This window comes from Choloepus didactylus, chromosome 10 (genome assembly GCF_015220235.1).
Source record: "Choloepus didactylus isolate mChoDid1 chromosome 10, mChoDid1.pri, whole genome shotgun sequence".
NCBI lineage: Eukaryota > Metazoa > Chordata > Mammalia > Pilosa > Megalonychidae > Choloepus > Choloepus didactylus.
This window is the reverse complement of record NC_051316.1, coordinates 63,273,281-63,296,297: the sequence shown is the minus strand read 5'-3', so window position 1 is coordinate 63,296,297 and position 23,017 is coordinate 63,273,281. Positions and strand designations below refer to the sequence as shown.

Sequence of the window (23,017 nt, the reverse complement as noted above, 5' to 3'; positions counted from 1 at the left end):
TTAAACACCAAAAAAAATATTGGTTTTGATTTTTGCTGTTTGGCCTTTGTCTTTTACCTGTAACTTTGGCATTATATTTTTTCATATGGTTCATGATCAGAACCTCTTCTGTCTTGCAGGTGATATCATCATCCTTGCAAAACCATTGGTGGTGTCTAAAGGTAACAGAGGTTTCTTAACGACCACCACTCTCCTTGCCGTGGATGGAACAGACAAGCCCGAGGAACTGCTCTATGTCATCTCCTCCCCGCCGCGATATGGCCAGATCGAATATACCCGCTATCCTGGTGTCCCCATTACGAGCTTCAGCCAAATGGACATAGCAGGACAGATGGTCTGTTATGTACATAAGAGCAAGGCAGCTGTCTCCAGTGACACCTTCAGGTGAGCCCCGTGGACACTTTCCAGAATCTCTTCCCTGAACTAGTACTTGGCGGATGGGAGGGGGACTCATTTACAGTTGTGGTATATCTGTGTTCTTCTACTGCCTGATTTGGAAGGGTGAAGACACATGATTCAGATGGCAACAGCAAGACTAGAAATCAGGGCCTGTTTTAGAATAATAAAGGCATGAGCAGATCCAAATGCAAGTTGTTCTATAAAGAGAACTCTTAAGAGCTGCGAGTCCCAGCTAAGGAGTAACATAGAAAAGTAATTCACCTCTTTTTCTGAGTATGTTTTTTTAATATGAGGAAAAGGTGTTTACTGGTAAGCAATTGGCATATGCATATACTGCCTTTTAATGTGCTCCAGTAACTGTATCATAAATCCTGTTGTCATAAAGTGGGTCATATTCCCCTATAGAAACAATGCCATAATTTGGGGGGCTGTGCACCTGTTAAAAGGATTCTGTATCAAATAAATCATTGAAACAAATAGCAATCTGTTGAAAAGGCAGAGATACAACCTTAATGAAAGTCTACATTCATAAAATACTAAAATCTGTTTCAAGTCACATAAAGCAAGAGAAATTCTAGAGGATCTAAAATCTAGCAGTTCTCATAGCTGGCTAAGTATGGAGGTCCTTGATAGAAATACAGACGGCCTGGCCTGGGTGCGAACCAGGGAATCTTGGACTAGCATTTGGGGGAACCAGGCTACGTAATCCATCCCCTGAGTTTTACAAATTATGAGACAGGTCCTGAGAGCATCGCTTCATCTGCCATACACCCAGGGCTTCTGGCCCCCAGTAAAATTTTCACCATGTCACAATACAACATACATAGGAAGCTCTAAGTATTAGCTTTTATTATTATTACTATTTTATTCTTTTCTTGGCCCCCTTTTTCCTTCCAATCTTTACAACACCAAGCATAATCTTGAAGGAGGAAAGAAGTCACAGAAAGGAGAAACAACTGTTTCTACTTTCCTGTTTGCTAATGGAGACTGGGTGCTTTTAAACTTAAAATATGTATATCAGTTTCAGGGCTTTTAATTTCACACCCTTTTCTGGAACTGCTTATTTCTCTCCGTTCCTGCTTTCCCCGTCAGTGCCCATGGGAGTCTACGCCGCAGACATTAATGACTGTTTGGAAGAAATCAGTTACCCTGCTGGAGAAGCCAATGTATGAATGTGCAAGGATGTCATGTAAACAAAAGTTAGGTATCAATTAGATGGTAGTGATGAACTGAGAATGAGAAACAAAATCTCAACATGTAAGGATTAGTGATACCATAAAAATTTCCTAATTTATATCCATAGAAAGTCATTGTAGATGACATTTGAGGAATCATTTATTCTAGGAGTTTCTAAATCCCATCTATTGAAATGCCTCATTAGAATTCCCTGGGAGATTTATAAAAATAGAAATTCTTGAGTCTCATCCCAGAAAGATGACTTTGGTAAGTCCAGTCTTGGGCCCAGAAATCTATGTTTTTGTTAAAAAGCTCTGCAGGCAATTCTGATGCACAGTCAGGACTAGCAGTCACTGTGGGTCCAGCCCACACTTCAGAAGAGGAATATGTTCTGAGGAATTAAGAATTCACGCAAGCCCTTAAGGGCCTCTGGGGGACAGAGATTGAAGGAGCTGAATTGGAGTGGCTATGGGGCCTTCACACCAATTTACTGAAAGAGCTTTGCTTTCATTTTATTCTCATGCTTTTTTTTAAGAGAGAAGTTATAAGTTTACAGAAAAATCATGCAAAAAATACAGAGTTCCCATATACTCCCTACCCAATGCACATTTTCCTATTATTAACACTTTTCATTAGTGTGGTACCTTTGTTACAATTGATGAAACAATATTATAATAATTATACAATAACTGTAGTCCATAGTTTACATTAGAGCTCCCTATTTGTGTTGTACCGTCCCATGATTATTTAAAAATTTTTAGTCTAATAACATATATACAACATAAAATTTCCCCATTTAACTATACTCAAATATATAATTCAGTTGTGTTAGTTACATTCACAATGTTGTGCTACCAACACCAATATCCATTACCAAAAGTTTTCCATCACCCCAAACAGAAACTCTGTCCCAATTAAGCATTAACTCCCCATTCCCTACCCCCACTCCAGCCTCAGGAAAATTATTCTAGTTTCTAATTCCATGAATTTCCTTATTCTGATGATTTCATATCACTGAGCTCATACAATATTTATCCTTTTGTGTCTGGCTTATTTCACTTAACATGATGTCTTCAAAGTTCATCCATGTTGTCATATGTATCAGAACTTCATTTCTTTTTATGACTAAATAATATTCCAGGTATGCATACACATTTTGTTTATCCATTCATCTGTTGATGGACACTTGGCTTGCTTCCATTTTTTGACAGTTGTGAATAATGCCACTATGAACATTTGCGTGCAAATATCTGTTTGAGTTCCTGCTTTCAGTTCTTTTAGGTACATACCTAGAAGTGGGATTGCCAAATCATATGGTAATTCTATACTTAACTTTCTGAGAAAACACCAAACTGTCTTCCACAGTGGCTGCACCATTTTATATTCCCACCTGCAATGAATGGGTGTTCCTTTTCTCCACATTCTTTCCAACACTTGTTAGTTTCCTTTTTTTTTTAATAGTAGCCATTTTAGTGGGTGTGAAATGGTATCTCATTTTGGTTTTGATTTCCATATTCCTAATGGCTAATGATGTTGAGCATCTTTTCATGTGCTTATTTGCATTTGTATATCTTCTTTGTAGAAATGACTATTTAAGTCTTTTGCCCATTTTTTAATTGGGTTGTTTATCTTTTTGTTGTTGATTTGTCGGATTTCTTTATAAATTCTGGATATTAAAACCTTATTGGATATGTGGTTTCCAAATATTTTCTTCATTTCATTTCATTCATATTCATTGAATTCATATTTCAATTGCCATTGAATGGACTTGGCACCCTTGTCAAAAATCAATTGGTCGTAGGTGTAAGGGTACATTCCTGAACTCTCAGTTTGATTCCATATGTCTGTCTTTGAGCTGTTATCATACTTTTTTGATCACTGTCTCTTTCTAATAAGTTTTTAAATTGGGAAGCGTGAGTCCTCCACCTTTGTTCTTTTTAAGATGGTTTTGGCTATTTGAGGCCCCTTACCCTTCCATATAAATTTGATGATTGGCTTTTCCATTTCTGCAAAGAGGGCTATTGGAATTTTGATTGGGATTGCATTGAATCCGCAAATTGCTTTGGGTAGAATTGATTTTAATGATATGTAGTCTTCCAATCCATGAACATGGAATGTCCTTCTAATTATTTATGTCTTTTTTGATTTCTTATAGCAATGCTTTGTAGTTTTCCATGTACAAGTCCTTTTCCTTGGTTAAACTTATTCCTAGATGTTTATTTCTTTTTTCAAAATAAATCTGTTGGAAATGGATTTTTTTTCCTTGATTTCTTCTTCAAGTTGTTCATTACAATTGTATAGGAACAGTACTGATTTTTGCATGTTGATCTTGTAACCCACCACTTTGCTGAATACATATATTAGTTCTAGTAGTTTTATTGTGGATTTTTCAGGATTGATAGGATTATGTCACCTGAAAATAGGGAATTTTTACTTCTTCCTCTTCAATTTGGATGCCTTTTATTTCTTTTTTTACATGTGTAATTGCTCTAGCTAGAACCTCCAGTGCAATGTTGAATAACTGTGATAATGGTAGGCATCCTTATCTTGTTCCTGAGATTAGAGGGAAAGCTTTCAGTCTTTCACCATTGAGTATGATGTTAGCTGTGGGTTGTTCACATAAGCCCTTTAACGTGTTGTGGAAGTTTCCTTCTATTCCTAGCTTTCTAAGTGCTTTTATCAAGAAGGGGTACTGGATTTTGTCCAATGCCCTTTCTGTGTCAATTGAGATGATCATGTGGGTTTTTCCTATTAATATTGTGTATTTACATTAATTGATTTTCTTACATTGAACTACCCTTGCAAAATTGGGATAAATCTCATTTGATCATTTTGCATAATTCTTTTAATGTGTTGGATTCACTTTGCTGGTATTTTGTTGAGGATTTTTGCATCTATGTTCATAAAGGATATTAGTTTGTAATTTTCTTTTCTTGTGGTATGTTTATCTGGCTTCATAGAATGAGTTAGGACTTCAATTTTTGGAAGAGTTTGAGTAGAATTAGTGTTAATTCTTGGAATGCTTGGTAAAATTATAAGTGAGGCTATCTGGTCCTGGACCTTCCTTTTTGAGGAGGGTTTTTTTGTTTTGTTTTGTTTTGTTTTAATGATCAGTCTCTTTATACCAGTTATTCGTCTGTTGAGAGCTCCTATTTCTTTTTGACTTTGTTTTCATAGTTTATGTGTTTCTAGGAATTTATTTATTTATTCTAGGTATTCTAATTTGTTGGTGTACAGTTCTTTGTAGTGTCCTTTTAACAATCCTTTTTATTTCTGTGTATTCGGTAGTAATGTGCCCTCTTTCATTTCTGATTTTAGTTATTTGTGTCCTTTATCTTTTTTTCTTTGTCAGTCTATCTAAAGGTTTGTTGGTTTTATTGACCTTTTCAAAGAACCAACTTTCAATTTCATTGATTCTTTCAATTGTTTTTTATCCTCTATTTCATTTATCTCTGCTCTAATCTTTATTTCCTTCCTTTTGCTTGCTTTGGGTTTAGTTTGCTCTTCTTTTTCTAGATCCTCCAGTGGTGAACTTAGGTCTTTCATTTGGGATATTTCTTCTTTTTAGATGTAAGTATTTAGAATTATAGATTTCCCTCTCTACATTGCCTTTGCTGCATTCCGTAAGTTTTCGTATATTTTCATTTTCATTTGCCTCAAGATATTTTCTAATTTCCCTTGTTATTTCTTCTTTGACCCTTTGGTTGTTTAAGAGTGTGTTGTATAATTTCCACACATTTGTGAATTTTCCGGTTCTCTCTGTACTATTGATTTCTTGCTTCATTCCACTGTGGTTGGAGAAAATACATTGTATGATTTCATTATTTTTTAATTTATTGAGACTTGTTTTGTGACTTAACATATGGTGTATCCTGAAGAATGACCCATGTGCACTAGAGAAGAATGTGTTTTTTGCTTCTTTTGGGTGAAGTGTTCTGTATTCGTCTGTTAGGTCTAGTTGATTTATAGTGTTGTTAAAGTCTTCTGTTTCCTTATTGATCTTCTGTCTAGATGTTCTGTACATTATTGAAAGTGATGTATTGATGTCTCCTACTATTAATGTAGAACTGTCTATTACTTCCTTCAAATCTCTTAATATTTGCTTTATATATTTTGGGATTTGCCATTAGGTGCATATTATTTATAATTATTAAGTCTTCTGATTGAACTGATGCTTTTATCAGTATAGAATGACCTTCTTTGTCTTTTGTAAAACTTTTGACTTAAAGTCTGTTTCATCTAATATTAGTATAGCTACCCCAGCTTTCTTTTGGTTACCATTTACTTGGTACATTTTTTTCCATCTTTTCACTGAAAACCTATTTGTTTCTTTGAGTTTAAGGTGAGTCTCTTATAAACAGTATATAGTTGGGTCATTTTTTTTTAATCTATTCTGCCAATATATGACTTTTGACAGGAGCGTTTAATCCACTTAAATTTAAAGTAACTACTGATAATGCTGGACTTTGTTCTGCCATTTTGCTATTTGGCCTTTGTGAATCTCATAACTTTTTTGTCCCTCAATTCTTCTATTAATGACTCCTTTCATATTTATTTAAATTTTTTGTAGTGTACCATTTTGAGTACCTTCTCATTTCTTTTGTATAACTTTTTCTTACACTTTTTGGTTACCATGGAGCTTAAATTTAACTTCTTCAATCTATAAAAATTATGTTTTATTTGGTACCAACTTAACATGAATAGAATACACAAACACTGTTCTTATACCCTTCCGTTCCCTCACTTTTTATCTTACTTATTACAAATTATAGCTTTAGCACTGTGTGTTCAAAACCACGGATTTATTATTACTTTTCATGTGTTTTCATTTTAGAATCTGTAAGAGGCAAAAAGTGGAGTTACCTACCAAAAAAAATACATTACGATACAATTGTACTAGCACTTATAATTACACATATGGTTACCTTTACCAGAGATCTTTTTTTCTTTATGCCTGTTTCATCCGCTCTCCAGTGTCCTTTCCTTTCAGTATGAAGAATTCCCTTTACTATTGTTTGTGGGGCAGGTCTAGTGGTGACAAACTCCCTCAGCTTTTATTTATATGGCAATGCCTTAATCTATCCCCCATTTTTGAAAGATAGTCTTGCCAGATATAAAATTCTCACATGGCAATTGTTTTCTTTCAGCACTTTAAATATTTTGCCCCATTGCCTTTTTGCCTCCATGTTTTCTGATTAGAAATTGGCACTTAATCTTATTGGGATTCCTTTGTGCATAATACATCGCTTTTCTCTTGCAGGTTTCAGACCTCTTTTCTTGTCATTGGCATTCAACAGTTTGACTCCTACCTGTCTGTGCATGGTTCTCTTTCAGTTTATCCTATGTGGTGATTCTTGGGCTTCTTAAGCATATATATTCATGTCTTTTATGAAATTTAGGAAGTTTTGTGCCATTATTTCTTTGAATATTCCTTCTTCACCTTTCTCTCTTTCTTCTCCTTCTGAGACCCATAATGTATATATTGGTATACTTGAATATGTCCCATGGGTCACCTTTCTTCATTTTTTTTTTTACTTTCTGCTTTTGAGCCCTAATCATTTCAATTGTCTTTTCTTATAGTTTGCTGATTCCTTCTTCTGCTAGCAACAATATGCTTTTGAAACCCTCTAAGGAATTTTTCACTTCAGTTGTGATCTTCAAATACAGTATTTCTGTCTAGTTCTCTTTAAAAATTTCTCTCTCTTTATAGAGATTCTCATACTGTTCATTCATTGTTGTCCTGGTATCCCTTAGTTCTTTCTCTGTGTTTTCCTTTATCTCCTTGAGCATATTGAAGATCTTTTTTTTTTTTTTCTTTAAGTCTTTTGTCTGGTATAGCCGAAGGCTAGTCTTCTTTGTTGATGGTTTCTGAATTTTTATCTTATTCCTTTGGTTTGGTCATCATTTCCTGTTTCTTCATTTGTCTTGTGATTTTTGGTTGTACATTCTGTGTTTTACTATTTTACTGTATTTATTTTGGGATTCAGATCTCTGAGTTTTCTCCAGCTAGTGATATAACAGAGATTTCCTTGAGTGACAGGAGCTAACAACAACAAACAAACCAATGCGAAAAATGGCCTTTGCAAATTGGCTTTTCACTATTGTTCTCTCCTTCAGATTTTAGCCCTCCTATCAAGAAGAGCAGCACAAGGCAAAAGTGAAATGCAGGATCCTCTCTGTCTTTTCTGACCCTGTATCTTATGCTGGCTCATGGCCTTAGAAATTCCCTATATACACGAATCTGAATGTTCTCTCTACTCCCTATGAAAAAGACCTCCCTGCCCCCAACACCCTCCCCTTCCATGTTCTATTGTGTGTCTTTAAAACCTAATCCTTTACCCCAGGTCACTTTGCCTTAATTGTTTCTAACATTGATTTAGCTGTCTGCACACTGCTTCTGCCTGCAGAGCAAGTTCTGGGAAGGAGAGCAGTGACAAGTGCCCTGGCTCAGTCATTCATTCCACCACCTGATAGACTGACAGTGATATACAGGCATCCAAGTAGTGCATCGGGGTTACTCAGCAGCCTCCAGACCAAGCCCGGGGACCCACAGTGGTAATGTGGACTAGTTCCACATTGCTGTAGGGAAGGGGAGGGGCCAGCAAGGACATCATGAGCTTCTCCTACAGTTTTTAAAGCTGCTTTTATTGATTCAGCAGCCACCCAGTTACTGTAACTCTTTAACAGTTTTCCAGAGCTTTGAGGAAGATGGCTTTGCCAGGTTTTGCTAGTTGCTAAAAGATTCCGTGGGGGGGACTGCACCCTGGAGCATCTTGGTCAACTAGAAGTCCTTCGTGGCTTGTTTTTTAATTTGTTTTGCACCCTAGGCTTCCTGACAAATTCTTCTTTTAACAAAAGTTTGTGTCTCTGTTTCCCAAAGTGTGTGATTTATACTACCTGTGTTATAAAGGTGCAAGATGATGTGGACTGGGGTTGGAACAAGGCAATAGGTAGCAGTGAATCTAGATCTCTGTTCTTTTTAGTTCTCCTTTTAGTTCTCTAGATCTTTCTGATTGTTTCAAGAAGGAATTCTCAGGCTGATGCTAATACTTCTTTAACAGCTCTTCAATATTTGCTACACTGCTTTTTTATTTTCATTTTTTACTACATTCCTTTTTAACAAAGAGAGACAATTTCTCAGGCTCCAAGCCATTGGACAACAATATCTAGCTAGAATTTAAAAGACTGTTTTCTTGTATTTATTTCATAGTATTTAGGATGATCTATTAAAATTGGCTTTTAGTTTTTAGTATTTAAAAGGTTTCTTTGTTAAGTACATTTGTTTAAGTAAAAGAGTGAGTAGATATGAAGCAAAATAATAAACAACAATAGTACCAGAATATGGCAAAAATTAAAAAGGTGGTCTATGAGTGCCTCAAGATTAGGAAACATGTAAAGGTAGACACACAGGCTGACAACAAAGATTGACAGACGTTGATTTAGTCCAATCCATTCATTTACATGTAGGAAAGCTAGTATTTATTGTTCACCTGCAATGCATCATGCATTACCCACCACCTTGAGAGAGATGTGGTTGTTTCCATTTTATGCATGAAAAAGAAAAAAAAACAAAACTGAGATTCCAAGAGGCAAAGGAAATCACTCAAATTCACATCACTGATTATCAGAGCTGAATTTGAACTGAGATCTCTTTTCCAGTGGAGAGTTATTTCCATTAAAACTCATTGTACCAAAAATTTGTGGAGAATATGCATTTACAGGAAGGAAGCTCCTCAAAGCATCATTTTGATGTTTGGCCAGCAGCTTTACATATTTATAATGGAAGAGCCTAGCTTCTGCAGAAGACCTGTGTTTTAATCTTGTCATTTCACTAACTCAATTGTGGACCGCTGTGTTGCTTGTCAAGTGGCCCTAAACCAAATCTGAAAGCCTGTTTTAATGAAAGTGTGATCATGGTGCTTCTTAAAAATTAAATATATTCAACCAATCTAATCACCTAAATTTATGTTGCTTGCTGTTAAATCTGGCAAGGAATTTGGCTGGGTAAAATAGATAAATTCTGTGGCAGATTTCCCTCCCCTCCCCTTCCCTTTTTAATGTAAGATGTGGTAGCATTAATTAAACGGGAGAGTTTAATGGTCAGATTTTACCTTCTGTAAAAATATTTTGTGAATCGTAAATTTTGCCTGCATTGTTTGGTGCTGCTGGTCTGGAAGAAGGATTTGGCAGCATGTTCTAGGACAGATGACACCGAGCAATTAGCAAGCTGACTTCAGCTGCTGGCAGCCAGGTACTAAAAGAACATGCTAATGTCCTCCATTCTGACATGCCGGCTGGACTTTTTTTTTTTTTCCTGAGGAGCTGGCGCTATTTATGATTCCATTTATATCTTTAAATGCCATGACAGATGGCAGATTCTTTAGCCAACTCTTTTGCCAGGAAATGCAGAAAGCTTGAAAGCACCATGGTAATGGTGAAATCAGACCACGCAGGCACCCCCAGACAAATCGGAGAGTCATTCCCCAAATTTCGTGAGAATGATGGTCATCTTGGCTGCCATTTATTCTCAGGGGGATGGAGGGGGATGTAATAAAGGAAATTAAACAAAATGGAGCCACAGGAGCTGCTACCTTGATACAACCAGCTTCTTCACCTTGGAATGGATACCACTATAGCAATGGCACTGTAGCTTTAAAACCTGAGAAGATATTTGGAGGGTTTTTCTGAGGGGGGAGGAGGTGTGGGGGAGTATTTGGAAGATGATCTGGTCAACTTTTACAAAAATAAACGGCCCTGACCTTGTTTCACTTGCTCTGCTAGACTTTTATTACTAACAACCCAACCACAACAATTCACCCTTTCTTTCTCTGCTAATGTTTCTCTGCTAATGAGTAGTTTGCGCTGTTACTCATGAAAGTGGAATGATGCATTTGATCCAGTCATGTTCAGAAATTACATCCTTTTTACCACTGGCTTATTAGCTTTAGGTCAGCGCAGACAGCTGCCTCGGTGTCTCAGCTGGGAACACTGGCTGCAGCAAACATATTTCTTACTCTTCTATGGTCCCCGGCCTGCTTGCCCTCATTCCCATCTGTCTGATGGCAGGCTGCCTGCTTCCAACGCTCAGATCTGATCATCAGACAGGGAGGCCATGTGGGGAGGAGTTTGGGATGGACAGCCTGGATCAGAAGACAGCTTCAGTGCCCTCACAGAGGTCACACACTCATAGCAGAAACGCGGCCATCCTGAGAGTGCTTTGAGGACCCTGTCAGGTATTTCCACAATTCAGCCTCCAGAAAGGAAAGTCAAAATGGAGACTCAAAATGGCTGCCTCTGACCGAGCCCCTGGCATTCACTCAATCTCACATTTAACCTTGTTGTTCTGATCCTGTCTCTCCCCTCAGCTGATATTTGACATACTTTTAATGGGGGGACAGACTCTTGAATCTTACAATTAATGCTAATACTAAAAATACACATACTCAGGTTTAAATTTATACTAAACTATAAATATGTGATTTTAAACTCTCCATGAGAGCACATTTTTATATAGCAACCTGGAGGGGATGAGAGCCAATTTATTCATGTTCCTGGAGAGTAAAGTGGAAAAAGGAGAAATTAGAGGCACTGAGGGGATACCTAGCATCCTTTTTATTTTATCTTAGGTCAGATGATAGGTTCTAGGGAGGAAATGTGAGATAGTAACAAGAAAACCACAGAATTAAGGCATAATTCCATGAAAGGCTTGCTGGAGAAATAAATCAAAATTATTATACCTGAAAATGCATGTAATTTGACTTTTGAAACTGTTAAAGGTGACTAAATTAAGTAAACCATTGAAGAGTACACATATTTTCTGGGTGAGCCTGTAACATTTTTCTTTTTTATAAATAACTAATTTCATAAACGTCTTATAATCCGGCACTGTATAAACCCATGAAATTGTCCAATTATCTTTGAATAAATTTATCAGGAGTTTAGCTTTACAAAAGGAGAGCTGAATGTTTTAATTTAAGAAACCTATATAACAGTCTATCTACAATTACAGTTTTATTCAAACTGTAAAAATAATGCTATGAAAAAAATCAGGTGAGCATTCCTTACAAGTCTACACATGTGAAATGTCAAAATTTACTTGTTATATTTCAGTTACATAGATTTTTTTTCTATGTATCACATCATATATTCCTCTTAGGCAATCTTATAAACTAGATAAATAGATAACTCAAAAACCTTAGCCTGGCTTTTCAAGGAAAGTCTGCATCCTGTCAAACTCATTTACCTATATTTTTTATTCAACTGTTTGTCCCATGAGTTCTTTGCTTTGACTGATTGCACTCACATGACCTGGTTTCATGTTCCTTCACGGTTAAAAGTAAAGCATCAACCCTCAAACCCTGAAGAACAAGGCGCATCTTATAAGAATAAAGAACTTGTTAGTCAAATTTGTCAGGTTAGTAAAATAAACACCTTAACTTCTCTAGTTAAAAAAAGAACCTCCAAAGAAAAAAATATATAAAACATTTTGGCAATTGAATATTGTATCTTGTTTGCCTAATTTCTTGATAATCTCAATTCTCCTTAAAATAAAAATTACATATTGAATTTTTCCAAAGATCACATACATTAGTTTTAAGATTGGCAGCAGTGGGTGCAATGTGATTTAGTCATCCATAGAATGAGAAGCACTTTATGGTATCTCAAACCCAAGATTGCGATGATTTAGCTTACTTTGAATTTGTATCATTTTCAACTTTTTATTGTGATTTCTTTAATAGTGCTCAGGCGCCACGGCTGTTTTTTGGTGGTTTACTAAGCCAGCATTTATTGACAACTCTTCAAGAGAAGAGGTGTGGGGTCAAAAGACCTGGGTTCTAGTCGCAGCTTCGTCTCCTACCTGCCTTATGATCTGTCACCAAGTTTTTGAACCTTTCCACTATAATTTTCTTTTTGGTAAGGCAGGAATAATATTCCTTTTCTAACATAATTCCCACATATCTTGTAAGGGCCAAATATAAAAGTGCATGTAAATTGTAAAGGATTTGAGGCTCACATAATATTTTAGGATTGGATGGTGCTTAGTGACCATCTGGTCCGTCTACCTCATTTTATCGAAGTGTAAAGAGGAGGCCCAGAGAAGGGAGATGAGTTAGGTAAGATTACATGGCTAGGTAGTGTGATCTGCCCTAAGTAATTTACCATGGGACTTATGGGTACACTGGATTAGCCAAATTCAGTCTACTCATCACTTTGTTGGATTGGCCCCAATTATCAGTCTTAAAAGTTTAGCTTATTGCATTTCCATGGAGAAATTACAATTGTAAGATTATACATATATAAAATGAGTGTATTCCTCAAACTCATTTAATAGGTATAATTAGATATGAAATTCCTATTTGGGGGAAGGAACTTCGCTAAGTATTGACAAGCCTGAAAAATATTGCCAGAATTAACCTGCTCCATCACGTAAGTCCACCATTAATGCTGTTGAGAAAATACTTTGGAGTGTAGAATAGTCAATTTAAGTGTTACCAGTACTTGGTTTAACAGCAGAAAGGCATCCTTCTGAAAGAGCTGCCCTTGATTTTTCATTTGAGTCACAACACAACATATCCTTTAGTAAAGGTGTGTATTGTTATCATTTCATTCCAGTAGATGGTGAAACAAGAATCCATGCTGAAGGCTGCCTTGCCTCTCTTTGCCAGATTCGTCGTTAGCAATGGACTGTGGACGAAGCAAGGGGTGTTTGAGATCACCCTGGAGACCGTGGACAAAGCCTTGCCAGCAGTGACTAGGAACAAGGGGTTGAGACTGGTCAAAGGGGCCCTGGGCCTGCTGTCCCCTGACCTCCTTCAGTTGACCGACCCTGACACACCAGTGGAGAATCTCACCTTCCTCTTGGCCCAGCTCCCACAACATGGCCAGCTCTACCTGCAAGGGACAGTACTGCTTCAACACAATTTCACTCAACAGGACGTGGACAGCAGGAATGTAGCCTACAGGCACTCAGGAGGGGACTCCCGGATTGACCACTTTACATTTGTAGCCACAGATATGACACACCAAGGCTTTGTTGTGGACGGGAGAGTGTGGGAAGAACCTGTTTCATTCATCATCCAGGCAAGTATGACAAACATAGTTCATTGCCAGAGAAGTGGGGGAAATGAATTCAAGGAGAACTATCTCCTTATTTCCTTCCCTATTTCATTCAAATGTGTATTGCATATCTACAGCCTTCCGGACACTAGGCAAGGAACTGGGCATATAAGTCTTGGATAAAGTAGACGTGGTCTCTGCTTACGGGCTAATGACTGACCTTGAGAGTCAGTGGTAGTATAGAAAGGAGCAAAGAACATGAGCTTTGGAGACAGAAAGACATAGGTTGGGATTTCTACTTTGCCATTTATTAGCTGTCATTTGCCTTTTATTAGCTGTCATTTGCCTTTTATTAGCTGACCTAAAAGTGTTCTTTAACTCTCCTGATTCTGCTTTTCCTTCTTTGAAAAAACAGGCTTGTATAGCATTATGGTGAGAATTAAATAAGATAAGGTATCCAGGGCACTAGGACGCTGCCTGCGACGTAATAGATATTCACTTTCTAGTAACTACTATTATAATGATGCTTATTGGACCATGTCATTTACTGACATTTTAATGCCTTTCAGCTAACCATGTGAAATCTTCCAAGGCAGCGTCAGAATTACACATATAATAATGATGATAATAATAGCATTGGTCACAATTTTTTGAGTGTTTAGAAGTAAAGTGTTGAACCCACTTTACCTAAATCTCATTTATTCTCATAAAAATCCTGCTGGGTAAGTGTTATAATCTCCATTTTATAGATGAGGGAACTGAGGTTCAGAGGTTAAATAATTCAATCAAAGAAAACTAAACAGCTTTTTAGTGGCAGAGCTCGATCTTTCTGGTCCCAAATTCTGTGTACTTTCTGTGGTACTATGCTGCCACGTTTCTGATGCTTATTACAGTGATTCTTGGAGGACTTAATGCATTTTTCTTTTGTTAGTCAAAACACATCAAATATGTTTGGTTCTCAAACCCTTAAATCTAGTCTCCTTGGATGTAGTTCATCCTTGTTCTATATACGTCCACCAATAGCAAATGGGATATAAATTTGTGTTTTACTTCAAGATGCCTTCTAATTACGTAAAAATATTCAGATATTCCACCCTCCATCCCTGCCCCGTGCTCTTTTTTCTGTATCTAAGGTGGATCTGAGTAGAAAGAGGGATGGGTCATGATAACATACAGTAGATGCTGGATGAGACTTTGGCATAGGGAAGTCCAGAAAATATAATGAAATTATGATGCTCTCAAAGAAGAGAGAAGGTTTTAATGATATTGACAAGGTCTATAAGAAGTGCTTTGTGTGTAGTAAAATAATTGTGTTTTCATTATTTTCATTATGTTGTAATTGTTTTATTCCCAATCTTCAGTCTGTTAATATCTTTCTTCATTCCTGACTCCTAACTCTAGGTTGAGAAATGTTATTGTACTGTCCAGCCAGGGACAATTTTCTCACTCTATTTGGCTGCGAATTTGTAGAAGTTATATAAATTCTGAATGCATGATTCCAGAGCAGAGATCGATAAAAGGGGTAGAGTTTGGAGAAGGAATCAGAATTTAAATCAGGCCTCCTCCAGCACTAACAGTAATCATAAAAAGCATGGTTTTTCTAAGAGACTTATCTCTTGGAAATTTAGAATTTACCGAAAGAAAAATGTTGGATACATGTTGTCATCAAAACTGCAAAGTTTTCTTTGGCCAAAAAAAGGTCATAATATGTAAAAAGTTCACAAGGAAAGCCTCAAGCTTTCCCCAGTAATTCCCCTGGACCCACTGATCTCTCTAAGCAGAGAGGGCAAGGGATGTAGAACGAATCTGGCCTTCGCCAGCATGCAGGAGAGACAACACCTCCAGTCTCATGACTTCAAGAGCTTTTTCAGGCAAGAAAATATGATGGCGACACCAGTGGGTGATGACTTGGTCCACATGAGTCTCCCAAGCATAGTGTACTACCCCACACAGGAGTGGTGCCTGGGGATTCGAGGGCAAAGCTACTGGGGTGAACAAATGTAAGACACAGGGGCACTTTACTGAATCAAACAGGCACATCCTGACATTTATTTCGTAGGAAATGCATGTTTGTCTGACTATGTTCCTAGAACTGATTGCTGTAGTCCTTCTTTAAAGGCAACCAGGGGGTGAAGAAGAAAGGATGAATGTCACAGCTTCCTTTAGCTTGGCCCTGTCTCTGATGATTTTCAGTAAGTACAACAGGAATCATCTTGAGGAAGTAGTCTTCTTTCAAAATCAAACAATGCAAGCCTTATATTCCAACGTTTAAAAATACCTCCAGTATACTGAGGCAGAGGACCTGCTGCTAAGGAAGCTAGACGTTTAATAAGACAAGGAGGCATTTTAGGGGGAATATGACCAAAGGCACAGCAGGGGACCATGCAACCATGGTTTAGAGATTAACACTTAAAAAAAAATGTATCATGAGAGGCATTTGTTACTTTTGTAACACTTTCTTTTTAAGGAAAATATAAAATAAAAAATGCTATAGCTATTTACCAACTTTGAGGATTTCTTACGTGGCTTGAAGTATTTTTGTTTTTCTTCTCCTTCCATTGACTGTTCTCTTAGTGGCCACCCACCATGACTGGGGGAGCTTCTCCCACCTTCTACGCTACCCCACAGCTCTGAGAGTTGCCTCCCACATTTTTTTAGGAGAGGAGAGAATGGCTGAAACTTTTGAAAATGTTTATTGCACTTTTACTTTATGAACATTGTAAGGAATTCATAAACTATAGAAAAAGGCAAAAAAAAAAAAATTTCCTTCACAGTCACCCCACTCAAAGACGAGCAGTTAGTGGAATTCCTATTCTGGGCAATAAAAAAATTGGATGATGTTTCCACTCTTATTATATTATGAATTTTTCTCATGTCATTAAATATACCCTGAAAACATGATATTTTAAGGCTGCATAGCACTCTGTCTCTGGCAGAGATGGTTTATAAATCCCCCCGTAGGGCTTTTACACTTTTTGGAAAGTTTTGCTCACTGTTGTAGATAATATTTTAATGATATTCCATAAATATGTGAGTATATGTATTTATATATATTTGTGTTTTTATACACATCTGTCCCTACTGGATATACTCATGAAAATAAAAAATTTGGATCAAAGTATTTGCACATTTTTAATATTCTCTATCTTCATAGCCAAATTTTTCCCTAAATTTTTTGCTAATTTGCACCCCTGCCAGCAAAATTTAAAAATGTCTGTTTCTTCAAACATTTACCAACATACAGTATAGTTATTTTTATTTTAAAAACAAAGCTTTGCCAATTTGACAGGGAAAAAAATATTTGATTGTGAAAAAATTCCATGTAGAAATACACAAAGGAGGAACTGTAATTTTTCAATTCTGCATTTTACAAATGGTCCCTGACTTTTACCTATCCTTGTAAAAACATATAGATACATTTGGTTTTTTAACAAAAATGGTGTTATAGACATCTTCTATTCTGAAACTTGCTTTGTTTTTCTGTTAACACTAATACCAGTCCATTCTACATATTCTTCACAATAACTGCATAGTAGTTTATTATGTGATAAGATACAAAATTATATAGATATGGTCTTATTGACACTAATTCCTTTCTTTGTTAGAGTGAACTAAGATTTAGAGTGATATCATTTGGGGGGTAAATGAAGTTAAGAATTGTGGGATTAGGAGTTAGGGGAATGAAGGTGGTGATCTTTTACTTGTTTTCTAGAATCAGTGGTGTATTTGTGCTAATCCATCCAAACCTGCTCCCTCTGTTACCTGTAACAGTCATTTACAAGATGAACTGGGCTCCGTACAGACTACCAAACCTGAATGAGACCCGTTATAGTGTTTGAACCTATTACCCCTGTTCTAACTCGTGAGTAATCATCTATCCACCACCTCCTCAAATTGAGTCTGCATATGTAGTTACTTGATCCTCATCCTCAATGAAACAAATGTTTGTGCCTAAAAATATTCGCTTTTCACTTTTTTCTTACTGAAGCATTTCTATTTTTAGTCAACATTTTTGCCAAATTGAACAAAGACATGCCAAAGAAGTCCTATGCATTTGTAAAGCCTTACAATGCCGTTTTGTAATTTACTAAGCATTGGAAAAATGGGGAAATATTTCTGTGAAATGAACATTAATTTTGCAAAGCAATTCTTGGGTCAAATTTAATTCATCCATTCAACAAATATTCCTTGAAATTCTGTTATGTTTCAGGCCCCGTGCCAGGCTCAGGGTACGGAGGGAGGAAAAAAAACAAAAACAAAACATGATGTCTGCCCTCATGGAGTATATATTCTAATATATATAATCAGATGATAAAGAAATAAAGTGGGTCAAAGTTTAAAATGGAAAGTTGGCCTTTGTTTCGTCAGCCAACTTTCCATTTTAAACTTTGACCCAACTTTATTTCTATATCTGTGATAGATGCTAGAGATATTGTGAACAAGACAGAGACTGCAATTTCATCTTCTCCTTCCAAAACTTTAGCAGAAATTTAACAAAGAGGAAGATAAGGAATCTGAAACTCAGGAGAGTTTGTCATTGTTGAACCATTAAAGCCCTCCAATGCATGGGTGTGAGAAGCCTTTGTCCAACACTGTATATAATTATTGATGATTCAGGTGGACCAGTTGGATAAAACAGCCCCCCGGATCACACATTTGCAGTCCCCTTCTCAAGTGGGGATCCTGAAAAATGGTTGCTATGGGATTTACATCACTTCCCGTGTGTTGAAGGCATCTGACCCTGACACCGAGGATGATCAGATCATCTTTAAGATTTTACGAGGCCCACAACATGGACATCTGGAGAACATAACAACAGGTATTGGCTTCCTTAATCCTTGTAATTGCTCATTTTAAAATACCCAGTGCTTGGCAGTGCTAGAGAGTAATTTAATTAAGTACAGGCCCATTTGGTAAGCACTCCCCAGGGCTTACTGATAGATGCAGTTTATAAATCAATATTGGTGCTAAAGAAGGTTAGAAGCTGAGCTTTCCTAAATTCATCTTGAGTGGGAGAACCAAATAATGTTACACAGCTGTTTGTTGTTTACAATTTTTTTTTTTTAATGGCCAGACTGTAATATACTTGGAAGAACACACAGTGTCAGGACAAAATTCCTATTTGTGACTAATTTTTGCTTCTGTCATGCATTTTAAATGGTCAGTTCATTAAAAAATTCTGAGTTTTTTTTTCTGATGATTTCACTGGATTGTATATTATATTTGCCTTGTAAGGACAATGCTATAACTATCACTTAACAGAATGGCACAGAATTAGAGAATGTATTTTATTTCTTCCTACTCACCTCTCTCTATTTTTATATTTTCTTTAAAGTACACTATTTCCAGGCAAAGTAAATTTTAAAGCCTAATTTAAATGCCTCACAATGGGATTTTAAGATAGTTGCGATAAGGCAAAGTTCTAAAAAAAAAATTACTTTGGCTGTCTTTAAAGCTGTGTTTAGAATATAAAAGCCATGCAATTTTATAAGCTCTTACTTAATGTTTTATTTGATTATCCATGAGATTCATGTGTTTCTTTTTGTAGGTGAATTTATCCATGAGAAATTTAGCCAAAAGGACTTAAACAGTAAGATCATTCTTTACATCATAAATCCATCTTCGGAAGTAAATTCAGATATCTTGGAATTTCAAATCATGGACCCCACAGGAAATTCAGCCACTCCTCACATGTAAATTATCTTGCTTATTCAATAGCCCTGCATATAATGTCCTGAATATATCTCGTTATGAAAGTGAAACATTCTTTTTCATACTGAACCTAAGAGGACAAACCGATAGACTATGTCACAAGCTTATAAAATTTATTTTGGAGAGGGAATGTCTTTTTTGTACTGTGTGGTAATGGGAAAGTCGTTAGTGTTACAGAATATGGAAACATTAAAAAAATTAAATGATATAGTGGTGGATCATTCATGTTGTGCATGTAAATGCATACAGTTCCACACACATAGAGATTTCTGTCTTGACGATTCGCTAGTGTTCAAGATTGAGCTTTCAGGCTCATGTACAAATTGTGCAGGAAGAGGTCACTCTAAGACCACATTAGTTACCATAGTCTTCTAAAATATCTAGAGCCAAGAAGAATGAGGTAGTCAAGAAGGGTTAGCAAAACATCTTCTCTTTCCTTTATATAGTGAGATGAAAATGGTGTCGAGGGGAAAATAGACTTGGGGAATTATTAAGCAGCGCTTAGAATGTGTGTAATATATATGATCCTCAGAACTAGCAATAATAAAACCCTCAAATTAATGAGATTAACAGACTACAGTAATTTTACTCACTGGGTCCCTATTCTAGGCATTTCTTGAATGTAAATCTTGAATAATTTACCAGCTAGTAGACGGTCATAGAAAGGTTTTTCTTCTGTTCTTTTTTGTTTGTTTGCCTGTTTTTTTAATGCCCTTCCCAGTCACCTCTAAGAAAAGTTGTTCATTTACTGTTGTCTTCATAGTCACCATCTCCTGGCTGTACTACATGCCATAAGTGAGTACAGCCTCATTATTGTCCTTTTAGGATGGAATATAGACAAAGGAAGAAAAGCGAGCTGAGAAATTCACTTCTGTGCTCTTCATCCTGGATTTTTCTTTCCTATGCTAAATTGTAGTTCCAGCCATTACCAGCAGAGGTCTCTGTAGTCATTGTTTTAAAAAAACTGACATTCTCTAACCAAATACATCCCCGGGGTCCCACCTCCATTGCCACTTTTGCCCTGATAAAGTGGCCTTCTCCAGCTTCAGAGTCATGAGCTCTACAGTTTTTAATGAGTGGCTGCTATATGCCAGGAACACAGTACTAGGAGCTGAGAAATAGGAGTGAACAAGGAGAACATGGTCCTGATATTAAAATATGATCCTGAGCTTATAAAACTAAAATGATGGCTACCATCTATTAAGCTAGCTGCCTCAGGGTCACAGTATTTATAGAAAATATAACAATTACTTGCAATTCAGACAAACATCTTCCAAGTCTCAAGAAAATGTGTAAAAAAAAAAAAATCCAGCTCTATAAACATCAATAAAATGACAATACTTGGCTCTTTTAAACTATTTTTTAATAGTTCAACTGATTAGACTTGCTGTTGACCTCATGCTGATCTCTGGTACTCCACATGTGAACACAGCTTAGCTGACAGGTTTTTTTCTCCTGGCAATGGAGCTGTACTGGCACTTCTTCATCCACAGGCCGTTTTCATTCCTTATTGTTACCTAGGGCATTGCAAATTCATAACGAATAACAGCAGAATTTACCAAGAAATTACTCAAGGTACTTTTAAACCTTAATTGAAGGTTAATCCAGAAATAATTTTGATCTGAGGTGGAAGTTACTCAGCATTTATCTTCATAATTTCTGAATGGTATAGTTGTCCCCAAACTTCTCAGCTCATTTGTAAGTAGTTTTTGTTTTGGAACTCGGAGCATATTTTCCAGTAAGAAACCATAATATGAATAGTGAGTTGTTTTCCCAAGACAGTCAGCAAAAGCTTAGTTATACTGAAAATGTAAATCACACATGGTATATTTGCAATATAGTTGTTTTCTGCTTTATTTCACTGCTGTTCATGTAATCATCACAAGCACCTATGAGTTAGGTACTGTCACAGTACAGAATTTACAGATGAGGGAACTGGAGCAGAGAGATGTGAAATGGCTCTTCCAAGCCCACACAACAATTAGTGAAGGAGCTGGGATTCAGACACATCAAGTGTAGCTCTTGAGTCCACGGTTTTCCTCACTGCACTAAAAGCCATCTCCATCACTCTTAACAACTGTGCTAAAGTGGCCTAACAGAGCAGCAGACTCATCTCCCTTTTTTCTCTCCAAACTTTGGCCACAGGTTACAGCGTGCTGGTATTAAGATTGTGCTTTGGCTCTGTCATTCATCCAGGTGATTGTACCAGCCTTACTGTCTCCACTGTAAAATGGGGGCAATATCACAATTCATTTAGAGAAACAAATAGGATAAAATATATGAAAGCATTGTGCACATTTTAATGTTCTAACAGATGTATTCTGTGGTGGTGATTGCTATTGTTGTTTAATTCATGTGGATATAATGCTTTACCATCTGAAGAAGTATCTTGAAAAGGTTTGGTGGCCAGCTAAATCCCACCTCTTTTAGAAATTGTGGGATGATTCGCATAATGAACAATCAATTAATCGATAAGCTAAATGCAGTGGAACCTTATGTTCTTCTTTGGTTTAGACATTATAATAGATTAATATTTTGCACATTTGAAGGGGTGAAAGCCATCTGCAATAAAGCTAAAGGGACTGGTGGGAACAATCCAGAGCTGAAAGGGGCCTCTTTTAAAGAATGAGAAGGACCTGTGTTTAGTGGGAATGTCTCAGAAACTTGATTGCTAGTAAGTTTTCGCTATTGCAGCATTTCTGTGGAATACCATTTCTGAAGGGTCAATATTTGTTCCATTAAAAAAAAAAGTTAGGAAATGCTGGTTTAGGGAAGATTAATCACGTTATTGCTAGTTAGCTAGCTTGTATGGTTGTTTAATTTCATCGCATCCCAGAATCTTCAGGATGCTTGTGTGGACTGGGAATCTCGGAGAGGGACATAATGCAGCATTTCTAAACCTCACTTGAATACAGAACCACCTCTGCCACTGCCCAGAATAGCTTAAGGAGCAATTTTTTCATGGAATTCATTTGGGAAACACTTCATTGTAAATAGATATTATTTTATACACTGAAATTTGCGTAAAGATTTAGATTTGGCTAAGTGCCTAAATTTCAGGCACTGTGTTAGGTGCTTTCACATATGTTGTCCAATTAATCTGCAAAACACACTTCTCTGAGGGAAGTAAGGAAATCATGCTCAAAGCATTTGTGTAATTGGCTGGAAGTCATTGAATGAGTGGTAGAGAGCCAAAGGTGAATCCTGACCTGACCTCAAAGCGAGGGCTCGTGGTGTTGGCTCATGCTTTGGCCTTCGTTACTCACACACAAGCTCTCGTCTCTTCTCTAGTCCACTTGAATTTTCAAGATGATCTGCAGAACTCCCAAACTAAGTTCCACAGGTCCCCCTATGGTTCAGCAGAAACACCTTGGCAGAGCACAACGTGTAGCCAACGTCTGCCTAAGTCTGTTTTCCTAATATGTCTTCTACATTTACCTTTTTCTTATACCCACCAAAAAAAAAAAGGAAGTGAACATCAAAAGAAAAGCTGAGCAATGCTGAAGTTCTTGATAACTCAGTGGGAGCTTCTCCAGTTTCTAGATGATTCCATGCACTCCAATTCTTCTCCTCCCACTAGCTACCCACATTCTAGCTTTTCCATTATTCATTCTTGACCTTAAAAGAGCAAGGACAAAAAAAAATACTAAAGTAATGGAATTTCTAATAGGTG

At 36.8% G+C, this 23,017-nt stretch overlaps 1 protein-coding gene across 1 annotated transcript in view; it reads left to right on the top strand.

Moving 5' to 3' along the window:
- The first annotated feature begins 6 nt into the window (after nt 1-6).
- Nucleotides 7-23,017, top strand: part of FREM1 (FRAS1 related extracellular matrix 1) — a 49,622-nt gene continuing 26,611 nt past the window's right edge. Inside the window, exons 1-4 of the mRNA XM_037798356.1 lie at nt 7-384; nt 13,242-13,656; nt 18,250-18,451; nt 19,181-19,325. Coding sequence (XP_037654284.1) covers nt 86-384; nt 13,242-13,656; nt 18,250-18,451; nt 19,181-19,325 — 1,061 coding nt within the window. The 5' untranslated portion in view covers nt 7-85. The remainder of the gene's footprint in view (nt 385-13,241; nt 13,657-18,249; nt 18,452-19,180; nt 19,326-23,017) is intronic.